The 17,198-nt window shown below is 36.5% G+C and overlaps 1 protein-coding gene across 2 annotated transcripts in view; it reads left to right on the forward strand.

The window, feature by feature from the left end:
* LOC118729037 (activating transcription factor 7 interacting protein) overlaps positions 1 to 17,198 on the forward strand; it is a 94,367-nt gene that overhangs the window by 40,387 nt on the left and 36,782 nt on the right. For both annotated transcript variants that reach the window (XM_036456268.2, XM_036456269.2), the window contains exons 2-3: positions 12,599 to 14,217; positions 15,721 to 15,801. In XM_036456268.2, the coding sequence (XP_036312161.1) occupies positions 12,606 to 14,217; positions 15,721 to 15,801 (1,693 nt within the window). In that variant the 5' untranslated portion in view covers positions 12,599 to 12,605. The remainder of the gene's footprint in view (positions 1 to 12,598; positions 14,218 to 15,720; positions 15,802 to 17,198) is intronic.

Consider the following 17,198-nt stretch of genomic DNA (forward strand, 5'->3'; position numbering starts at 1 on the left):
CCATGTCAGAAGTGTGATCCAGTAAAGGGAGGTTAGGTTAAAAACAATTGAAAAACAAAAAATATTCAACTGTAGTTCTGTTATTTCTTGAAAAAACAAACTCCAAACAAGTTTATTGCGATGCTGTACAACTCACCTGTCTAAAGTGTACAATTCAATGGGTTTTAAATATTTGTTTATTCATTTATTTACTTTAATTTAGAGGTTTATAAAAAATATTCAGTTCACCACTACAGCTAATTTTAGAACATTTTTATTAGCCTATAAAGAAACACTGTACCCTTTAGCAGCTATTCTTCATTTCTTCCCCAACCCTCCATTTTAGGGCTCCACTAATCTGCTTTCTGTTCTTATAGATTTGCTTTAGCAATTATATTATACTAGAGGCCTGGTGGACGAACTTTGTGCGGGGGCGGGGGGGGGGGGTCCCCTCATCCCAGCCTGCACCCTCTCTAATCTGGGACCCCTCAGGGGATGTCTGACTGCCAGTTTAGGCACGATCCCAGGGATATCCCTCTCACAATCCAGGACCATTGGCTGACTTCTAACCGCTCACCCTGCCTGCTTGCCTTATTGCCTCTAAGTGTCCCCCTAGCCAGCCTGATCACCCCTAACCGCCTCTGCCTACTGGCCTGATTGCCCCTCACTGCCCCTCTCTGCTGGCCTGGTTCCCTCTCACTGACCCCGCCTGCCAGCCTGGTTGTCTCCAACTGCCCCCCTCTGCTGGCCTGTGGGCCCCCCTGCCAGCCTGGTCACCCCATGCAGCCTGCTGTTTGGTCATCCCTCACTAATCCCCCTGAGGCCTAGTCACCCCATGTAGCCTGCTTGTTGTCATTTGGTCGTCCCTCACTAACCCATCTGCCAGCCTTGTCACCCCATGCAGCCTGCTTTGCTGATCAAATAGAACACGCCCTGGTAGCAAAGCTGATGATAAGAAAAACAACTTCATGTTGAGTTAGGCGTCCTTACTAAGTTAAAATTATTATTTATTTAATGGAATGCATGATAGCAGCATGGCTATTGATGTATTAATTCAGATAATTTGTAAAGTTGAATTTGTAAAAATTGTCACTTAAATGAGAAGAGAATATGTCTGGATATAGTGTCTGACATATAATTGCCCCTTGATAAGTATCAGTTAAAAAATGGCCTTCTGTTATTTCACTCATTGCCAGCCTAGGTGGTATTGGCTTTTGGTAGTGGACAAGTTAGAAGGTAGAGCCTTGATAAATAACTGGCTAATTTTTCTAAGATGATGTAATTTTATAAATGTCTTCTAGAATTGCATTTTGAAAAATATTGTCAATTAGTTTTAATTTGTTTGTATAATAGCATGATACCCAAAATACACCTGGAAAAGTGAGTTAAAAGTGATTTTAAGGAATTTTTTTTCCATGTATTTCTCAAAAAAAAAAAAAAAAAAAAAAAAGAATGACTACAACAAACTAACATAGTAACCATTCTGGTTTTTATGTAACCTAAATTTCAAGAGCATGATTTACTCCTGCTTTGTCCAAGGAATTGTTAGTAAAGCAAATTTATTTCCTTCATTGTTGATAATTTTAAAAAAATTTACAGCATATTCCATTCCACATTTTGATAACCACATAATATTAATAGATTAACTACAGATTATTTGGTTATTTGTAGTGTCAGGTATGACCACCGAGTACTGAATTTGTGAATACTTTGGCTTCTCAAGTAAATATTGCCAGTGCTTTGTGATTGAGAAAAGAGAACATCTAGAAAGCAAAAGAATCGGAATATGAAACAGAAGTAGTGAAAGTAATGATAATGTTTTATTAAAAGTTTTGGAAAAATAGCCGGGACCGGTTTGGCTCAATGGATAGAGCGTCGGCTTGCGGACTGAAGGATCCCGGGTTCGATTCCGGTCAAGGGCATGTACCTTGGTTGCGGGCATATCCCCAGTGGGGGGTGTGCAAGAGGCAGCTGATCGATGACTCTGTCTCATCGATGTTTCTAACTATCTCCCTTCCTCTCTGTATAAAATCAATAAAATATATTAAAAAAAAGTTTTGGAAAAATAAGTATTAATAGATGATGAGATATTCAGTGTTCAAGATAAACATTTTGAAAGTCTGTAGTATATGAAATTTGAGTAGGTAAGTATCAAAGTGGATGAAACATTGCATTATCATCAGGTTTAGTAGTCTCACCAGTGAGCAGTATACAATAATCAGATTATTAACTTTTATTGTGCAATATATTGATTATTCTTAATGATTTTATTTTTAGGGTTGTTGTGAAATACTTAAAATTAGGGATGCAAAGTAAAATCACACAGTTCTCAATCTGAGCAATTAAAAATATAGTAGCAGAATTGTATTTCTAAGAGTATAGAAATCATCAGCATGAAGTGATTATTTATGAGTAGGCTATGATTAGTCAGGTCTATTGACTAATATTTATTTTAGCCATTTAAGGAAAATGCAATTTAAATAAAATTATTTTTAGTACACCTTTTAGAATAATGTTATATTAATGTCAGTTAATAATATGAATGCAATTGGAGTGCTGTGTCAAAGATAGGAGTGTCAAATCCATTTAAATGGCTTTGCTCAACATTTTGTAAGTTCTTTTTTCAAATGTACTTCAGATATCCATAACCTTGAGTTAATATATTATTTGTATGTATGTGCATTTTGAACCAACAGTCCTGGAACTTCCTATTGTTTTGTCAGTTAAGCTGCTTGGAGAGCAGTTGTATAGACCTTGCTTATTTAATCAGGAAAATCCTGCTTTAGAGCATTATTCAGACAATGAACTGAGGATATTTTACAAATACGTTTCAGTTTCATTGTTCACGTAAGTTTTTCACATTTCACAATATTTGGATTCTTGATAAAAGCACTTGCCCGCATCTGCTTCCTCTGTTGCTGGGCAAGGTTCTGCTGCATATATTTGATTGGTTTTAGGCAACTACTGCTTTGAGCCAATCAGACAGTGAATTTCATGTCTCTCAGGACTGAAGCATTCAAGCAGCTGCTGATTTATTTTGCCTATGGAGAGATTATATAAACTAAGAGTATGGCTGCAGCAAGTTCCCTCTTGGGTATGTTTTGAAAAATGACAAGGTTCATCTGTAACAGAAGGAGAAAAAAATGAGATTTAAAAAATTTGTTTATTAAGAAAATTTGATAGGTAGTGAAGTTGAGAAATATATTCTTTGAATGGATTTCCTATTTTTATTCTACAATTGTGTTTTTAAAGGAATGTAGAATTTTGTATATAAGAAAAAATTCTCTTCCATTTACATGAAGGTTTATTTACTCTGTAATCTACACATTTGCTTTATTGCTTTCAAAGGGGGAGAGCTCATATAGTCTTTTTCAACCTGCTGTGAAAGGCAGTTAAGGAGAAAAGGATGTAGTAATTGTACTTATAACACAATACAGTAGGTTGTTAAGAAATAGACATCCATAGTTCAGTAGACAACAAAACATTATATTGCTATCCATAATAAACCTTTGAGTTCAGAATACTATTGATTTTTGGAATTGGCAATCTTTAGCAATAGTAATAGGTGGGTATGAAAATAATCTTGTGTTATTTAGGTTTAAGGTTTCGCTGGATTTTTAGTTGTAAATGTTTTATAAATAATAGTGACTGGTTTTAAAAAAGAAATTTACATTTGAAGTTTGCAGATTCTAACCTGTTGTGTAAAAAAGTATGTTCTTGTTATGTATATCCATGTTTGACTCATTCCCCAGGTAGGGATTTGATTTGTATTTCTGGAAACATGCCTGGACATTTAAAGGAAGATAAATTAAAATAGCATTAAAGGTGTGAATCTTATTTACTTAAAGGGTATATTTAATGTTTTTTTTATATGTATTTAGGGATTTATGCAGTTATGTTCTAGATTACTTATATCAGACAAAGAAAAAGAACCTTACCGAATTATTTCAGGTCCAGGTTTTAACTATTTCTCTGACCTTATTGTCTGTCTCCTGTTGCTGGGCAGGAATCAGAATGCTGGTTACTGATTGGCTGAATTTGTGAGCAGCTCTTGAACAACCACTTAAATTTTTGAGCTTTCTGAGCAGACAGATTGTAGGCTAAGACATAACAGCTTTTGGAAATACTTGTCTTTCTTGGTTCATAGCTGTGATCTCTGCTAGAAAGTACAGTGAAAGGAGTAGGTGGAGGGGGATGAAGCAGAGAAGAAAATAATGTTTTCACTTAAAGAAGAGGCTCATTGGGCTTTCCTTAAAAATAATTTACCCTAAAGTTGAAAAATAATTCCAAGATATAGAAACTTAATTGCAGGTAACACACCTTTCTTGGTTATTTAAATATAAATTTCTTTGGTAAAGGTGAAACTTTTATTAATACTGTACAAAAATATTTTATTAGTGATGGTATTTCCCCAGAGTTCTTGAATCTAAATATATAAAGACTTAAAAAATTAAAAAACATTGTTAAAAACTATTTTCTTTATGAAAATATATTTACCTTAAAAATTTTTTTTGACTATCTTCCTCATGAAAGAATGTTTTTAGCAGAAAGTTCATCACTTTTTACACATTTACATCTAGAAATGGCAGACATTTTCTACTGTAAAATATAAATGCTTTTTCTCTGGGAAAATGAATTACAGGCATGTGAGAGCTTCATGATTTTAGTGTTGCTACCAAAAAAAAAAGTAGTATTTCTTTTATAGAATTGTTTTGTGTATAACATCTCAGTTACAGATGACGGTACTTAAAATGATCCTTAAAAATCTTTTGTTCCAGTAATACAGCCATGGAAACTTATTTGCAGATAACACACCCTTTTCTAATGTGCGTCTTTCTTAAATATATTTTGCTTATGCAAAATAGATTTTTAAAAACATGCTGATTGGTTTGCATGGATTTGGCTGAACTAGTTTGAACTGGTTGTTCATGCTACTTCCTAATTGCTTTGTCTGTTTTTCATTGTACTTAGAACCCATGAAGTATCTGGTAAATGGCTGTAGAGTGCTCCCTTGTGGCTATAGATGGTAGTTATTCTGTACTGTACTTTATTATTTTTGAATTGAATGGCAATTTTGTAGATAAAACCAACTTGCTTGGATTGTATTTACTTTTATTAAATTTTATTTGGTGGTGGCAATTTATTAAATGTTACTTGGTGCTGATGTTTGTATGTTGGATTTTCTAATTCATATATAAAATAAAAATAAGAGAAATTTGTCTCAGATTATCCAGTTTATGCCTTAAAACATTCTGAATATACATAGACAATTATGATAGTATTTTTTGAATGCTTACAACGTTCTAAGTGCTTAATATATAGAATCTCATTTAATTATCACCACAACTTCTATTGCAGATACTGATATTCCCTTTTTAAGGTAGCTGAAACTAAAAATGGAAATGTTAGTTAACTTACCCTATGTCATGTAAGTACATAGGAGAATTGGAGGTCAAATCCATGTTTCTGTCTATATAACCTATGTTATTAATGGGGTTACTAAAAATTATAAAAATAAACTTTTTTAGAGGAATGCTTGCTTTTAATGCAACTGGTAATAATTGCCAACTATTCATATAACAGCTAAAAAATGTGGATATTATGAGGTCAAAGTCCAAAAGAATTGCCATTCATTATTTGAAAATATTTAAAGGATAATTAAACTTCTATAATAAATGTAATTCTTTTGTATCTTTGTAATCAGCAGAGAAAAGTGACTACAAAATTTGCAATGTATCATCTTTACAAAAAATTTTTCATTTAGCATGAGTTTGGAATATGGATAGTGGGTGGGGAAAAACTTGAAATTTAAATTTTAGACTGCAATTAATAATCCTTAAAATAGTGCCTATAATAATTTTGCATTGAAGTTTCTGCTTAGTTTCAAGATACTTCTTTTAATAGTTTTGCTTAGTTCCATAATTTAAATTACAAGGCTAGCAAGACTAAGAAATATATAAGTAATTTTCTTAATTTGACAGAACAAATGCATAATGTATCACAATCTAGAAGTACTATGACAAGTGGTAGATTCTCAAGCTATACTGACCTCCAGCAAACAGGCTAGGCCATTGTTTTATGACTTGCAATTAAAGGGAACAATGGGACACCAGGAACATACCTGTAATTGAACAAGTGGGTTTATTATTTGTTGCAGTGACAGAGAATGCTCACCAGGGGAAACTGTGAGGCACATTAGTAAGAGAGTGTTAGAAGAAAATCTAATAGTATAGGATTCTGTCATAGGTTGGGTTATTTTGGGGAAGGTTTGAGGAACTAGAACCTCACTCTGGATTGGGTGCTGTCAGAAGTGGGGCTGTTCTGTGCTTGGATATCTCAATAAGTCTTTTCTATAGTGAGGAGAGGCTACAATGAGGGTAAAACTGCAGTTGATAAAGAAGTAGCTTAAGAGGGAGATGGTTGATGTTTTATAGGTTGCCTTGTGACCTTACCTAATTTGAATGTAGTGATGGTTTTATGTCCAACAGAACAATATGACTTAGTCGTAAGCATCAAGTCAGTTTATAATAACATTAAGGTCTTCCTGTGAGCCTCAGATAAGTTCCGATACCTCAGAGGCTGCTTTATTCCCTTCTCCAGCCAAAGCAAGTGTTCTTGCTCCCTTACATTTTAGTCCTTAAAGGACTTTTATTTAATTCCAGTATAGACTGGTGACTGTTTTTCTCTGGGACCAAATCTATTGCCCTTTTTTGCTTGCCTTACTGGACTGGCTGGAGCATTCTTGTTTTGGTTCAGTTCTTATTACACAATTAAGTATGATTTCTGTAGTTATTTTTTTATAGATATCCTTCATTATATAATATTTGAGTTGTTTCCTTCTATTAAGTTTTCTGAGAGAGTAATTATGAGTCAGTGTTGAATTTTGTCAAATGAATGTATATTCTCTATCTGTTGAGATCTTTTATTTCACCTTCTATTCTGTTTATGTGATGAATCACATTGCTTTTCCCTCCTTCAGTAACAGAAATTTAGTGTCTCACAATTTTAGAGACTAAAATTGTAAAATCAAGGTTGTTAGCAGTGCCACATTCTCTCTGAAGGAGCTAAGGAAGAATCTGTTCCATACCTTTCTTCTAGTTGTGGCTTGTGGCAGCCTAACTAATCATCTCATGGTGTTCTTGCTATGTGTGTCTCTGTACCAGTCCTATTGGATTAGGACCTATTCTAATGACATTATTTTGATTATCTCTGCAAAGACCCTCTTCCAAATAAGGTCACATTCTCAAGATATTAGGGCTTAGGGCTCTAATTTTTATCAAGTGAACACCTTGGTTGGGCCTGAAAAAAAAGACATAATGCTTTATGACTCACTTGTAATCTGTACTGCTTGATTTTTGAATATGAAAACAACCTTGTATTTTTTAATGAGCTTCACATGATCATAATGTGTTACTTTTTAAAGGAATATACTTCTAAATAACCGATGAAAGAAGTTATAATAGAAATTAGAATATACTGTAATGAAACAACAATGAAAATATAACACATAAAAATGTGGGATGTAGCTAAAGCAGTGCTTAAGGGGAAGTTTATAGCTTTACATAATACTTTAAAAAATGGAATGATCGAAAAATAATGTTTAATGTTTAACCTGTTGAAGAACTGCCAGACTGTTTTCTAAGCCAGCTCTACCATCTTACAACTTTGTGTGACAGTTCATAACCATTGTGTGAGAGTTCCAATTTGTCCACATCCTGTTTTTCTCTTTAATTGTAGTCACTACTAGTGGCCAAGTGCACGGATTTGTGCACATTGAAAGGAAATTTATTAGTAGAAATATTTTAATATCACTATTGGCTCTTTCTCTATAATAGAAGTGTTAGAGATGAAAGAAAATTGTTAAAATGCACATGAAAAAATAATATATAAATTGATCAATAAATAACAACAAAGACATGACGTAAAAACAAAAACATGATGTAAAAACAACATTAATAAAAATAATGACATAAATTGATAAAATTTATTCTACTATCTCCCTGTATATGACATTAACAGTAAAAATACTTTCAGAGTGCTTTACTAATTTCCCTTGTGATGAAGTATTTACAACTTTAATTATAATGTCAACAAAAACAACCAAATTCATGATCGACAGTGACAGATCAAAACACACGTGTATGATTGGCATAAAGGAGAGCTTTATATGTATTGTGCATGCACAAATCAACATTTATTTTTAAATTGCCAGTGCGTGTCATATGTATCGGATTAATACACCGTTGGTTACTTAGCCTTTTATTTATACAGACGAGGCCTGGTGTATGACATTTGTGCACGGGTACATCCCTAGGCCAGGCCTGTGATCGAAGCGTGAGCATGTGGCATAGAAGGGCAGGTCTCCATGGCAGCTGACCTCTGGGCCATGGGCAGCACCTGGGCCTCTGGGCCCCCACACTCCCCTCCTCCGCCTGAGTCACGATGCTTGAGTCCTCACGTAGAGATGTGGTGAGTGCAACCGGATGCTGCAGGCTGGGGCACAGCGTGGGCCTCTGGGCCACCCAGTGGCACTGCATGGAAACCGGGCAGACAGCATGCTCTCTCCCGGCCAGTCTCACAGCCTGGCTCTTGTGCAAACCCATGGGGAGTCCGACCAGCCTCTTTAGTCCTGGCTGTGGCCCGGCTCACCTAGAAGGTGCTACGTGAGTGTGGGGAGGGCTCCTCATGGGCACCTGGCACCTGAGCCAGGGGGCTTCCCTGGGGCATGAACCCTAGTATCCCAGGGAAGAGTAACAAGGGGAGTGAGAGCAAGCTCAGCAGACACGTTGGGTTCTCACCGAACCTCTGTCCCCTTCACCCCCGCCCCCAGGTAGCTGGCGAGAGGTTGCAGCCCCCCACCTGGGTACCAAGGGAGGTTGGTCACTGCCACCCAGCCCAGCCCAGGAACTGACTGCTGGTCACCATATGTGAGTCGATCGATCGGGGTTCCTTCTGTGCTTAGGAGTCAGGCAGCAGTCCCGCCCCTCACTGCCATTGCTGGTTGCTGTCTGTGGGGTGATTGGGCCCCTGCTTGCACCCACCTTGGCCTGGTGCCTCTTGCTCACCTGCTCCACCATCCTGCCATAGTCCCTCTCTCGTCGGGGCCCATTGGGGCTGACATTGCCTCCACTTCCACCTGCTGCCAGCACTGAGTCACTGATACCTGCCATGTTCCATATTGCCCCCTGGTGGTCAGCGCACGTCATAGTGAGTGGTCAAACTTCTGGTTGAACAATTTTTATATTGGGCTTTATACAATATTATATAGGATTGTTTTCATTTGCATTTCTCTGTTAACTAATGATGTTAAGCCTCTTTTAATATTCCTTATTTTATATTGCCTTATTGGCTATTTGCATATCTTTTAGAGCACTGTCAATTTGAGTCCTTTGCTCACTTAAAAATTTTTGTTATTCAGCTATAACAGCATTTTGAATTTTTTAGATGCAAGTTATATTATCAGATACATTATTTGCAAATATATGATTTGCAGATATTTCCCTCTATTGTATGAGTTGCCTTTTCAGTTTCTTGACAGTCTCTTATTGCTATATATTTAGTTCTCTTAATCTAGATCTGCTTGGTTGTAAACACAATACAATCTTATGTGTTTCTTAAAATTTCTTCCATTGTCCTTTATCTCTGTACCTCTTCCCCATTCCCCTATTGTTTTCACTCTCTTTCACTTTTCTTTTTCTTTCTCCGTCTACTTTTTTACTTTCATCTACTTTCTTAAGCTTATATTTACCATCAGACTTTCTAAACCCACTAGCTTACTGAGAATGAAAATTAGAAGTTAGTCAACTTTTTTCTAATACTTCCAGTAATTGATCTTTTGTGGACTGTACATCTTCTCAATGTTATAATACATAAGTCTAATAAATATAAAAATTAATATGCAAGCAAGGATTATTATGCTTTCTTTAGATCATTATTTCAAAAGTACATGAAGTGATGCTTGCTTATAAGATCTATTTGCAGTGAGTCTATAATTAGGTGGCTTCTGTTTCAATTAAAAAAAAATTATTGTTGAGAGTATTACAGACATCTTCCTCCTTCCCCTTCTCCCCTCCACTGCCCTGCTCAACCTGGTTGCTGCTCTGCCACACACCTCACCACGGTATTGTCTATGTCCATAGATAATGCATATAAATTCTTTGGTTAATCTCCTCCACAACCACCCTGCCTCACCTCCTTCTCTCTGAGATTCATCAGTTAGGTTTAATGTTTACGTGCCTCTGGTTCTATTCTATTAGCTTATTTTGTTAATTTGACTCCTTGTTTGTCTATTTTGAGTTTCAGATTCAGTTGTTGATAGGTATGTATTTATTGCCATTTTATTGTTCATATTTTTGTTCTTGTTCTTTCTCCTCTTCGTAAAGAATACCCTTCAATATTTCGTGAATTACTGGTTTGGTGATGATGAATCCCTTAGCATTTTCTTGTCTGTGAAGTTCTTTATCAATTCTAAATGATAGATTTGCTGGGTAAAGTAATCTTGGTTGCAAGTCCCTGCTTTTCATCACTGAATATTTCTTGTTACTCTCTTCTGGCCTGTAACGTTTCTATTGAGAAATCAGCTGATATTCATATGGGTGCTGTCTTGTAGGTAACTAACTGCATTTCTCTTGCTGTTTAAGATTGAATCTCTTTACAATTTTCTCTTTGTATATAACCTTTGGCATTTTAGTTATTGTATGTCTTGGTGTGGTCCTCTTTGGGTTCCTCTTGTTTGGGACTTTGTGCTTCCTGGATTTGTAAGTCTTTCTTTCACCAAGGGAAATTTTCTGTCATTTCTTCAAATAAGTTTCAATATCTTGCTATCTCTTCTCCTTCTGGCATCACCATAATTCAAATTTTACTATGTTTGAAGTTGTCCCAGAAGCTCCTTACACTATCTTCATATTTTTGGATTTTTTCTTCTTCTTATTGGTCTTCTGATTTGGGTGTTTTTTTGCTTCCTCTTATTTAAAATCGCTGACTTGATTCTTGGCATCCTCTACTGTTGAATCTCTGTACATTATTCTTTATTTTAGTTAGAATATGCTTAATTTCTGACTGATCCTTTTTCATGTCTTTGAAGTTCTTATGAAGATCCTTGAGCATCTTTATAAGCATTGTTTTGAACTCTGTATCTAGTAGTTTGCTTGCTTCCATTTCATTTAGTTCTTTTTCTGAAGATTTCTTCTATTCTTTCATTTGTAACATATTTCTTTGTCTCCACATTTTAGCTGCTTCCCTATGTTTGTTACTCTCAATTAGCTAGAGCTGCTATGTCTCTAGGAATTGGTAGAGTATCCTTTTGTAGTAGGTGTCCTGTAAGACCCAGTGATTTAGCCTTCCTTGTCAACTGAGCTGGGCACTCTAGGTGTGCCCATATGTGGGCTGTGTGCACAGTCTTTTTTGTAGTTGAGCCTTGATTGCTGTTGTCATCACTGGGAGGAGTTGACCTCCAGGCCAACTGGCTGTGAGGATCAGCTGTGACTACACCAGAAGAGCTGCTGTGTATGGGACACTCCTATGGAGCAGGACTTGCTTCAGTGGGGCTTTGGTGCTCATTGAATCTGCCCCTTGAGTTTGTTGCTCATGGATGTATAAAATTATAATCTGGTGAAATCTGAAGCTGTCTACTGGGACCTCCAGGGATTTGCAAAATTAGCCACTGCCTGGGGCTACCTGTCAGGAACTACAGAGTGATATGCCAATGGCTGCTACTTGTGGTGGGCTTGGAAGTACCCAGGCAAGGCCAAACTGTGAAGCAAGGAAAGCTGCTGCTAGTGTTGGGTCTTAGGCCTCTTATTGATAGGTTGGTGGCACGCTGACGCCTGCTGATGCTTGTTTGAGAGATTTAGCTAAGTCTGAGGCCTAGCCAGGGCAGGCCACTTATATGGAAAAGCCTCTGTAAACAGCTTGAGTAAGGCTGCAATTTGATGGTGTGGGGTCTCAGGGAATTACCAGGATGGAGTGAACAGTGTGAGCCTGTGAACAGGATGGAAACTCAGATATGGCTGCCAGTCAACCCTGTGACGAATGAGGTCAGCATGGGAACAATGACCCTGCAAGCACCCCTGTTTGGGAGAAAGCTGCCCCCCAAGTTGTTGCTCTTATGCCAGACAATCCAGTTCCTCTGGGTTCCCCCAAGCCTTATGTTAGTGCTGGTCCTCAGAGGTAGCGAGTTTGTGTGCTAGCCCTTTAAGAGGAACTGCCTGGGTCTCCAGCAGCCTCCGTATCATGCAACCACATTCCCTGTTGGTATGTATAGCCAAAAGTTACAAAGACTTTCTTTCTAGCCCTGCAACCCTGGGCTGGGACCCCTTGCTCCTCACAGGAGACCTCCACTTCTAGATATCTCTCTGATGACAAAAGTGTCACATGTGGATGTTGGACCAGCCCGGACCATACCTCCGCTCCTCCTACTGGTCTCGATGTACATTCTTTTTTACTTCTCTAGTTCTAGAACTTCCATTCAAGCAGATTTCAGGCAATTCTGAATGATAGTGATTCTGTATTTTAGTTGTAATTTTAATGTGGTTATGGGAGGCGGCGAGTACTGGCGTTTACCTACGCCATCTTGGTTCTCTTGTTTCAATTATTAAACTCTGTCTCTCTCTTTTTAAAGATTCAAAATGGATAGTATAGAAGAACCACAGAAAAAAGTCTTTAAGGCTCGAAAAACAATGAGAGTGAGTGATCGTCAACAACTGGATGCAGTGTACAAGGTCAAAGAAGAACTCTTGAAAACTGATGTCAAGCTTTTAAATGGCAATCATGAAAATGGAGATGTGGACCCAACCTCACCTTTGGAGAATATGGATTATATTAATGACAAGGATGAGGTGAATGGCCTTGAAGAACTTTGTTTTAATCCTGAGAAAAGTAAATCAGAATGGAAAGAAACACCTTGTATTTTAAATGTTAATGTAAAAAACAATCAGGATGATGATTTAAAGCATGAATCTTTGTCTCCTAGTAGTAAAACTTCTGAACTAAACTCTAAAGTGACCACTGAACCTGCTCCTGGTGATCCACCTTTAGGTGATTTGGTTATTGGAGATCTGCCAAACTCTGGAGATATGGTCTCTGATGATCCCACCTCTAGTGATCCCACCTCTAGTGATCCCACCTCTAGTGATGCCACTTCTGGTGTTCCAACCTCTGATGAGCCTGCCTCTGGTGATCCTGCCTCTGGTGAAACGGTCTCTGATAAGCGGGTCTTTACTGAAAACTTAGATATGGCTGCAGGTCAACACTCCATTGAGCTGGTCTCTGGTGAACTGATGTCCGGGGAGCCAGTCTCTGGTGAACCGGTCTCCAGTGAACCAGTTCCTGGTGAACTGGTTTCCAATGATCCAGTCTCTGATAATTCAGCTTTTGATGATCTAGCCTCTGGAACACTGGCTTCTGATGATGCAGCTTCTGGTGATCTGGCTTCTGGTCCGGCCTGCGATGATCTGACCTCTGGTGATCAGGTCTCTGGTGATCTGGCCTCTGGTGATCTGATCTCTGATGAACCATCTCCTGATAAACCAACTTCTGAATCAGCCTTTGATTCCACTTTTGAACCAAGTTCTGTACCAGATTGTGTGCCAATTCCTGACACTGACAGTACAGAACCTAGTAGCAATAAAGGTGATGATTTTCTTGAACAAAATGGGGATGATGAAAAGTTAGATGAAATGTTCTCATTTGATGAGAGTAAAAAAGTTGATAGTGATACTGCTGCTGCTGAAGAAATTCTAGAAGCAGGTGATACAATTGTTTGTTCAGCTCCACCTCCTGAAAATGAAAAGGTAGAGGAAGATGCTGTCACAGAACCTGTTTCTGGAGAGGAGGATATATCTAGCAGTATGGAAATTGACCAAAGTGAAAAGAATGACGGTGAAAATTCTACAGACCTTGCAGAAACCATTAGTGAAAATGTTTTAAAAGATGACAAAAATGAGAATATATTAGAAAATACAGATTCTATGGAGACAGATGAAATTATTCCTATTTTGGAAAAGCTTGCACCTGCTGAAGATGAACTTACTTGCTTTTCTAAAACTTGTCTTCTTCCAATTGATGAAACAAATCCAGATTTGGAAGAGAAGATGGAAAGTTCTTTTGGTTCACCATCTAAACAAGAAAGTAGTGAGAGTTTGCCAAAAGAAGCCTTTTTGGTCCTCTCTGATGAAGAGGATATTTCAGGTGAAAAAGATGAGTCTGAAGCTATGTCACAAAATGAGTCATGCTCTCCAGGTTAGTATATTATTTACATTAAAATTTTTTTGATTAGCTTTAATAAACTTAAATAAAACATTCTCATAAAGATCTATATTTCTTCTAGTTGCAGAGAAAGTTGAGAATGATGATGGCTAGAATGATCTCTTAACTTGATAAATTCTTAACTTCAGGGACCGGTTTGGCTCAATGGATAGAGCGTTGGCTTGGGGACTGAAGGGTCCCGGGTTCGATTCTGGTCGGGGGCATGTACCTTGGTTGCGGGCATATCCCCAGTAGGGGGTGTGCAAGAGGCAGCTGATTGATGATTCTCTCTCATCGATGTTTCTAACTCTCTATCTTTCTCCCTTCCTCTCTGTACAAAATCAATAAAATATATTTTTAAAAAAATTCTTTACTTCACAGAATTCAGAATTACAAAGTATCCACTCTGATTGGCATTGTGTGAAGTGCTTAGGGAGTTAAAGTAAGAAGAAAATATGCCCCTTGCCTTTAATGTATTTATGTTTAGGAGAGAGATAAGATAACACTATGAGACAACAATTTCAAGTCAGTATATACTTGATCAAAGTCCTAGGAATTGTTCTTGCTATCACTTAGCAACCACATAACCTATAATATAAAAACCTACTAGTTTATTTGCTTCAAATGTTACAAATGACATTTTACAATTAATTTTCCCATTAACATCTGATTTCTTTTAATATTCTTTCGTGAATGACACTACCATTGCTAGAAATGTTCAGATTGGCCAAAGACTATTTGTGGTACTTCTGGGATTTCGTTATAGCAGTGCAATTGTGTGGATACTTTTAGAAATATTTTTGGGTAGCATTCTTTAATTGTTGTACTTTAGATGCCTCTAGTGAAAATAATTTAGCTGAATTTTTACTTTTCTCATTTGTATGATGACAAAAATACTATTTATAGTATAAGATTATATTGAGGTTATGAAATAATATATGTTAAGCACCTAGCTTGCAGTTGGGACTGGTATCAAAGTAGCTATTACTTTTAAGTAAAATGATCATTATTTTTAGGGTAGCTTTTCCATTTCTCTTTTATGAACTGTCCCATAACCATTGAATAACAATGGTTCAATCTGGCCAAAATAATTAGGTGTTTAGGCCGTAGTTTGCCAGTGGTTTGTAATAGTCACAATCCCTGTTTTAGTTTTATTAATTAAATGTAAGGAGTCAAACTCCTTTATGGTAGTTCTTAACACATTTTAGTAATCTGGCTGACAGTAAATTACTAAGTAAGAGTATTTATTTTAAAAACTCTGTACTATTAATTTTTGTCCATGTTAAGAGATTATTATGTATTTGTAGGAATACTTGAAAGTGGACTTGGTCATTCATTTCTACCAGTTCATGCTCCCTTTTAATTCTAATATTTCATATCTTGAGATTGATTTCATAAATAATTATTAACTGGATATTTATACCAGGAGTGTAAATTATTATGTGCTGTTATGAATTCTAATGGAAGTAATGTTTCCTGTTCTCTTTTTTGTCCCAGAGATACAAAATAATGAAAAGAACAGGAAATTAGACAAAGAAGAGCAAATAATACATGAAGATGAAAGACCGTCTAAGAAAAGTAAGTATGTATAAAAAAACTGAACTGATTTGAAAAATAGTAAATCATTCATTCTAGTTTGAAGACTGTGGACTATACTTTTATGTCCATGAGATGATTATGAAATTTTGCAATTTAAGTAAGCCACCGTGAAGTCGTTTTGTTGATGGCTAAAGATCTTTGAAAGGATTAATTACTTTATAAACTTCAGTGTTTTATTTTATTTATACTTTTCTTGTTTCATAAGAAAGATTTAAGCTTAATTTTAAGGTACTGTCTGAATATCTTGAGAGAAATTGTTTTAGATTCATGTTTAAAGCATGGGACTATAAAGATTTTTTTCTGAGGGTGATATTAGTGTCTCGGTCTGCTTAAGGCTCTAAAACTTCATGGGAAATGATGGGACTAAGTATCATTAAGTTTATAGGAAGATCATTGGACTAAAAGTCAGGAAACCTGGGTTCTGTGCCTGTCCCGTCATACTGCTCTCTGTGTATGATTTTAAGTTCTGATTATAAGTGAAGTCATAGAGTATAACTGGATTTTTAAAATAGGCATGTAGATATGGATAGAGAGTAAAGTGGAGAGGGATAGGTGTGGTCACATAAGGGCATTTGCCTTTAATAAGTGTAAAGATTTTAGTATTTTCACTTGATTTTTAAAAATCCTCACCCAAGGTTATGTTTTTATTGATTTTTAGAGAGAGTAAGGCATGTGGGGGGAGAGAAAGAGAAAGAGTAAGAGAAAGAGAAAGAGAAACATCAATGTGAGAGATAAACATTTATAGTCTGCCTCCCAGGAGCACCCTGATGGGGGATTGAACCTGCAGCCTAAGCAGGTGCCTTGACTGGGAATTGAACACAAAACTATTTGGAATACGGGGTGACACTCTAACCAATTGAGCCACCTGATCAGGGGTCACTTTTTATATATTGAAAAATAAACCAGTTAAATTTTGCTTATGAGCTCATGAATATTAGCACTATTTGAAATAGAAATTTTCTAAGTGAAGATCTTTGAATATTCTTTACCAAATATACTTTTATAATTGTCATTAATTTTATTATTTTTACATATTTGAAATTCATTGTGATATGTTAAGAATGACCATTATTTTTTTAAAAAAAAAGAATAATATCATGTTATTTGCCTGAGGCTGATGTATAAGTAGGAGTTTTTTCTAGATTTATTGTGGGAAATATTTACTGAAAAGGAAGAGTTAAATAGAGCTGTGCACAGTTGTTAAAAATCTGTGACATGAGACTGAATACTGTATGTTTTCAGAGGATTAGTGATCACTATAATATTTAGCAATGGGAATCAGTATGAGATTATTTCCTCTCATTTCATATTCACATTTTTAAGTGATTCTCCATTTTAATAGAAAGATTTCAATGATAAGATATTCTGTATTTACA

The sequence above is a fragment of the Pipistrellus kuhlii genome, unplaced genomic scaffold, assembly GCF_014108245.1.
Source record: "Pipistrellus kuhlii isolate mPipKuh1 unplaced genomic scaffold, mPipKuh1.p scaffold_m20_p_3, whole genome shotgun sequence".
In the NCBI taxonomy this organism is placed as follows: Eukaryota; Metazoa; Chordata; class Mammalia; order Chiroptera; family Vespertilionidae; genus Pipistrellus; species Pipistrellus kuhlii.